General features: G+C 46.6%; 1 protein-coding gene across 1 annotated transcript; it reads right to left on the bottom strand.

The window, feature by feature from the left end:
- Window positions 1-1,629: 1,629 nt before the first annotated feature.
- Window positions 1,630-4,115, bottom strand: AMER2 (APC membrane recruitment protein 2). The gene is made up of 2 exons (XM_037064751.1): window positions 3,180-4,115; window positions 1,630-3,008 (listed from the first exon to the last, which is right to left on the bottom strand). The coding sequence occupies exons 1-2, from the start codon at window positions 4,042-4,044 to the stop codon at window positions 2,137-2,139; spliced, it is 1,737 nt and encodes a 578-aa protein (XP_036920646.1). The 5' UTR covers window positions 4,045-4,115; the 3' UTR covers window positions 1,630-2,136.
- Window positions 4,116-6,840: the final 2,725 nt, after the last annotated feature.

Here is a 6,840-nt window from a genome sequence, read left to right as displayed (position 1 = left end):
CTAGTTGTGCACAGCTAAGTGCATGTGCTGCTGTGAGTGTGACTTGTTTTATGAATTCCTAGCAGTATACTCAGAGTTTTTAAGGCTATTTCTGAGTATCTCAATTATAGACACAAGAAATTTAAACACTAAAACATTACTTTGAAATAACATTAAGGACCTGACAATGCAATAAGATGGTAATCTGACTAATAAAGAAATTTGGCAAAACTCCATCACCTTTTCTAATTGAATTATTGCAGATTTAAAATGAGGAACAACTTGCTTTGTGTTATGGGCTCAGATTTGTTTTCCTTTGATATCTGTTTATTTTGTTACTTCCTTCATATTATTCAAATGGTTTCTCATATACTTAACTTGCCTTATTCTTTCCTTTATAAAATGAAAACAAACTTAAAAAACATGTAATATCCTTGATTACTTAGGCAATCTCTCTGGAAAATGAGTTATATAGAAGTGTTGATGTCATTCCTTCCTGATGCCATGAATCATCTCCTAGTGGAAACTGGTCTTTTGATGAAATGCACCACTGGAGTGCATTTCAGACAATATTATAGAATTAGACCCTAAGAGCATTCTAGGAACTGCTTTAGTTTATCATTCAAACTACCTAGTTGTATAGGAACACTTTCTGAAATAAATATTTCCTCTCAGATAATAGAGAATGTACACAAAGTAAGCCACTTTTCAAAAGACCTTGGCATAAAGAGTTTATGATACATAAACTTGCCAGTGTTGTATTCTGAACATACCTATCTCAATCACAAGTCATGAAGTAGACATCAAATGACATTAAAAACTATCTTTTTCAATTGTTATTTGTTATGTATTCCTCATTTTGAAGTCCCCATGTTGAGGGATGGTTGAATCTAAAGTTTTTTACAACAAAGGTAAAATCTCTGAAAAACCAAGATTTGGGGTAAGAAACATGTAGACTCTTACCCAGGACAAGGCAAAACCATGGCTCTAGAATACCAACACAATAGTTGTTGTGGGTTTGTTTGTGTGTTTGTTTTGTCTGTTTGTTTTTCTGCATTGAGAGCCAGAGAACCCATATAAGACAAAAACAGAATTGCTCCAGGTGACAGACAGCACACAAAAGAATAGCAATGGTTTGGGGATAGTTACCATATCTAGCTATAAAACCAGATTTTAAACTTGAGGTTATAGACAGATTATGAAATGTTAACAGCTGGATAAACTGTAAAATATGCACTATCTGCAAATGAAAAGGTGATAATTTATAAACACTAAAACACTGGGTCTGCTGGCATTTAATGAAATCTTTCCCCAATCTTGATTTCTGCATAGGGTGGAAAACTAAAAAAATTTAAAAATTTAAAAAAGGAAAAAACTGCTCTGCTGAGCCTTTTTTCCCCCGCAAACAAATTACCTAAACCAACCAAACCAAAATTCTCCTATCTTGTCCCAGTGGTAGATATTTACCTATTTGCATACCTAGCAACTGAAAACAAGAAAATTTTCTGCCAATCATTGATGCCCTTTGCCCATCAGGTAAATACCTGAGTTTTTCAGCTTCCTAGGTGTTTTCCTCACACTGCAACAGCAAAGGGTCTTTTTTTTTTTCCTGGAAAGGAAAAAAGGAAGGGAGGGAGGGAGGAGGGAGGGAGGAAGGAAGGAAGGAAGGAAAGGAAGGAAGGAAGGAAGAAAGGGTCATAGAAGAGGAGGACTCCTCTGGTTCTTGCAGTGGCTGGTCCAGGCCCTCTGGACCCATCACGCCATGGCCAAACATCATGGTGTGATGCTTACTTCGGTTTGGTTAAGCCCTGTTTTCTGCAAAGGCAAGTAAGGGTGACTTCCAAATATTCAGTACATTAAAGAAAAAAGAGAAAAATAGTTTTTAAAAGGTTTAAAAAAGAATAAAAGTGCTTGAAAATAATTCCCAGGGACTTATCTTGGGAAGAGAAGCCTGTGTGCAGTGTGGCATCTCCTCTCTAGCGTCTCCTGCCCACCCCCGTCCCTCCCCCAGGAGGAGACAAAGACCTCCTCGGTCCAGGGTCTGCAGTAGAGACAGTCCTAAAAGCCTTTCCTTAGAAAAAGCAAAACTTATTCTAGTGGTCCCAAGGAAGATTATATTCCTTGATATGTAGCCCATCCACATCGGCCTTGGGAACCTCACAACTTTTTGGCACTATGGTGGCACGCAGCTGCCGCCCGGATGGTGGTCCCAGCCAAGCCTCGGTTGCTGACCCTGCGGACCAGCACTTTGGACACTGGGATTTTTGTTCTGGGCACTTCGCTCCTGGCTGGTTGCTGATGCACCACAGGATGGCTGGATGGAAGATTCGCGAGGTGCTTGACGCTGATAGGGATTTTAGAGTCCTTTGGCAAACTGCCTGGTGTTCGCAGTGGGCAGGTAATGGTGACCGGAGACACGGGTTTTAACCGGGACACGTAAGGCGTCTCCTCGTTGGCAGGGGGTACTGCTGGGCTTCCGTCGGGATCTGCGTAGAGATCATAGAGCGCATCACCGCTGTAGCTATCCCTGGGGATGCAGGCCTTTTTCCCACTGCTTGTGCTGTCATCCTCTGGGCCCGGAGTGGTGGAATCCCAGTAGCCCTCATCACTGTTTGGGACACCTTCATGCTGTTCCTTCTGCAGGTGCTTAGACTCCTCCTTGAGATGGGACTCGATGGGAATCCTGTTGAGCCTCCTGCACTTGACCAAAGACACATCCTTGGCCACTTCTGCACACCTGGTGTCCTTGGAGGTCTCGGGTACCACCTTGGAGTCCAGTACGGCTGCTGCCTTAACCGGTCCCTCTTGGGGCCCTTGTCCTTGATCCTCAGTCTGGGAGAGCATGTCCCAGAATTCCTGGAGATAGGTGTCGTCCACATCATCGGGACTGGCCATCTCCTCCCCTCCTCCTTGGTAGGCCACCACGCTGGTGTTCTTTTTAGAGGCAGCTGGCTTGCCTGGCCCTGGGGCATGCTTGTCACAGCTGGGACCTGCCTCTTCCTCTTGGTCTGCAATAATATCTCCACAGCCTGTAAGAGAGTCAAAGCTTTTCAGTGAAGTCACGTCAGAAAACATCAAACAAATACGATCAGCCGATGGGTCTGAGGGTGGATCAACAGAGGAAGGGTCAGGGAAGGCAGACGCCCGGACGCTGCCACAGTCGGAGTCGACAGGGGGGATAGTCTTTATCAGAACGTCACCTGTCCTGGAAGCATCCTCGGCCGTCTGGACCTCCCCAACGCCCAGCTCAGGGGATGCCCGGGGATCCTCGGCGTGCTGAAGCCCCGCGGCGTCCTCTCCCTGGGCGGTAGTGGCGTCAGGGACCCGGGGGCTCTCGGCCTTTCGGCAGTGGGGCACTTCAGCACGATCGGTGGAGGTCAGCCCCAGCTCTCCCGCTCCGCGCTCACCTGCTGAATCTGGCGGTGTGTCCTTGCTGAGGTTCTCCTGTGCGCACGCGGGTTCGGGCGCTTCCTCCCTGACGCACTCCAGGCTGGCCGTGAGAGACCCCGGCAGGGCGAGGCCTCCCGGGGCCCCAGCGCGTGCCTCCTTGCAGCGCTTGTCCTTCCTGTGCCAGCGCACACTGCTGAAGAGCCCTCTTAGGCCCTTCTTTTGTTTGCCGCCAGCCTTGCCTACATCTACTGGGTCTCCTTTACCATTTTCGGACCTCCCATTCTTTTTCAAAAGGGAGAAGAAGCTGTGTGATTTAGCTACCGAGCTGCTGGCTGGCAAGCCCACGCCGGACCCAGCAGCTCTGGGCGGACCAGGGTTCTGCTGACCCCCACGGCGGTCACCGCCGGTACCGCCACCATCGCCCCCGCTGCGTGGCTCCTCCTTTCTGCCGCTCTCCAGCACCACCACCTCGGCTAGTCCATCGTGGGTCCTGCTCCTCACCATGCCCGGAGGACCCGAGCCTTTCCCATCCCCTTTGTTTTTGACCCCAAATATGCTGGGTATGTTGCTACCCGATTTCCTTTTCTTGAATAATTTGAAAGCAGCTTTGTTTATCTTCCCTGATGGCTGATCGGAGGCCGGAGTTCCGGCAGCACAATCGCAAGGCAAGTCCATGTCTGCAGCAAGGGTCCGAGCACCCGCCTCCTCCAGCCTCCTGCAGACCCCCCACGGTCGCGCCACCGCTGCTGTCGCTGCGCTGCACGCACTGACAGCCCCGCCGCTGCAGCTGCTGCGCGCCCGCTCGTCTCCATGGAAACCAAGCAGGCTAATCTGCTTTCGTCAGCTGTGGGCTCGCGCCAGGCCCCTGTCATCCGGATTCTAGATCAACCTGAACCACTCTGCTGGTGCTGCTGTAACACACAGAAGAAAAAAAAAAAAATCTCCCCGCCTGCCAACGGCTTATATAACACCCTAACCCACTTCGGATCCATCCGATTTGGCTTTGGGTTCTGTGGTGTTTTATTGTGGCAAGAGCAGGCAACAGAGCTTTGAGCTCATTGCAGAATTTAGAGCCGTAATTACAAAATTCAAATTCCATCAATCTTACTCACCTTCAGTTCCTGCCTCTAGATTTGCTCTTTTACAAAATGCCCCGAAAATAAACCAAAAATTAAAAAATCCAACCAACACAAAATGCTTAGTCTTCTTATCACCTTTCTTGGACTTCGTGAATCTTCGTGCCTTTTCCAAGCCCTTCATTTGTGTCCTTAACATTTGATAACTGACCCCAGCAGACATGGAGCATATCTCTTTATATCTGTGTCTTATCCTGTGCCGAGCACAATCTCCAGTCGATGTTAAATCATTATAGTTGCCTGTTACGATCCTTGCTACAAAAACACCAGCCACCACATACCCATTAGCAACTCTCAGCAAGGAAAGTGCAACAGTTCCGTGGACGGAAGTTGACTGGTCCTATGGGACAACCATGGCTTTTATCCTAGACTCTAGCTCCTGAGGCTGAGGTCACAGAAGTCACTGCATTTGGTCACAATGGAGTGAGCTGAAGATAGACTCTTAGGTCCACTCCAGAGGTGCTCCTGGGAATCCAGAGTCTATCTTCCACTTTTCCATCCTTGCCACTGCCACCCCTGCTTCAATAGCCCCCAGGTCTGTTCCACTGCCTTTTTCCCCTGTGGAGCAGGGGGAAACCTGGCAGGGTCCCTAGTACCCAGGAGTATCTGCAGCTACTCAATCTAGGAAAAGGAAAACCTTATCCTAAGGAGCAGCCCAATATAGGTATCTCTTCTGTGCTTTGACTTAAAAGGTAACTGCTAAATTTTAACCTTGACATCTGATTCATAATCCTGGTTGATGGTTTATTAGCAAAAATAGAAATATGAAGAAGCATGTACATATATATAATCTGTATGCTGAATATTATTTTATTTTTTTTTAAGAAATTTTATTATTTTTTTAAAGATTCTATTTATTTATTTATCTATAGAGGGGAAGGAGAGGGAGAGAAACATCAATGTATGGTTGCCTTTCATGCGTCCCCTGCTGGGAGTTGGCCTGCAGGGAACTGGCTTGCAACCCAGGCATGTGCCCTGACTGGGAATCGAACCGCGATCCTCTGGTTCGCAGGCCCGCACTCAATCCACTGAGCTACACCAGCCAGGGCTTGAATATTATTTTAAATGTGTAATAATACATCTTGATATTTATTAGATACTACTTAATACTATGTAATTACATATATACAGATATCAATCTTTTCCTGAGTCATCTTGAGCTTCACCTTTTGTATGTGACTCCCATTGTACCGAGAAACCCTAATCACTGTCCTTGCAGCCCTTGCGTGGCACACAGTTGGTCTGGATTTCAGCCTGGGGTTATCACCTGGGCTGAAAGCAAAGTTTGCAAAGAAAGCAAACTTTGACTTACTTCCTCTTTCTCATTGTTTTTTATAAAGAATACTGTTTTGTGAAATTAAGAGATTTTAGATTCAGGAGAGGTTTTTATTCCCAGTGTTGTAATTTCATCAGCTCTCTCCCACTCTTAGCCTACACCTCTCCCAGACAGGGTGCAAGGCTGACACCAGAGAGAGGCTGTTCTCAATTCCAGGTGACCACTTGCCATGATGCATCAGGGACCTCCCTGCCTTGGGGAGAGAACAGGTGTTAATAACTATAAAGAGAAACTCATTTGTCATCTCTCCACAACCTTTTGAGGACAATTGAAAACCTTTCTCAATTTTTTTATAAACACCATACATTTGCTTAGCTACTGGGTTACTACATAACTGTGTCAGTCTGGAAGAGAGTAGGACTGGGATCAGGAAAAATGCAGGAATCCATAAACATCTCCCCTTCTCCAGCCCAGAGCAAAGAATAAGGGGTGAATCTGCAATAAGCAGATCTGCTGGAATTTCTGATCTAGCAGGACAGGCCATTCACATGAGAATCCTTAAGCCTCCTGGGAGAAATTTGGCAAGGACTTTGGGAGGGATATCATTCCTCTGGGACATAGACATTTAAACAAAGAGATCCGGACAAAGTAGTCCTCAATCTGGGGAAGGTGTCCCTGTGTCAGTAGCAAGTCACTGGCCCTGGGGTAGAAGAATGTTAGGATCCTCGGAACCATCAAGACTTGAAGGCACAGGGCAGGGTGAGTTTTAAAGGCTATGGTGTCTGCGAGGAACCTCCCATGTCCTCCAACCCAAGGTCCTCTTTATAGAGACTATCAGAGAAAGGCCAGTAAGGCCAGCTTACAAAGACCTTACCAGAAGAACCAGTCAAACTGTTGGGTCGGAGATTGACATCAAAGGCCATTATTAGGAATGAGTGCAAAGGTTTACCTGCCCTCAAGTGTCTCTTCACTGTCAAGCATGGGAAAACAGATTGTATTTACACAAAATGGTGTTTTTCCCTGAAAGACAGATCATGACAGTGAAGAAAGATTATATCA

Source organism: Sturnira hondurensis, unplaced genomic scaffold, assembly GCF_014824575.4.
Source record: "Sturnira hondurensis isolate 20B ecotype Veracruz unplaced genomic scaffold, ASM1482457v3 Scaffold0015509, whole genome shotgun sequence".
Classification (NCBI taxonomy): Eukaryota; Metazoa; Chordata; class Mammalia; order Chiroptera; family Phyllostomidae; genus Sturnira; species Sturnira hondurensis.
The sequence above is the reverse complement of the archived record's forward strand: the minus strand, read 5'-3'. Positions and strand labels throughout refer to the sequence as shown.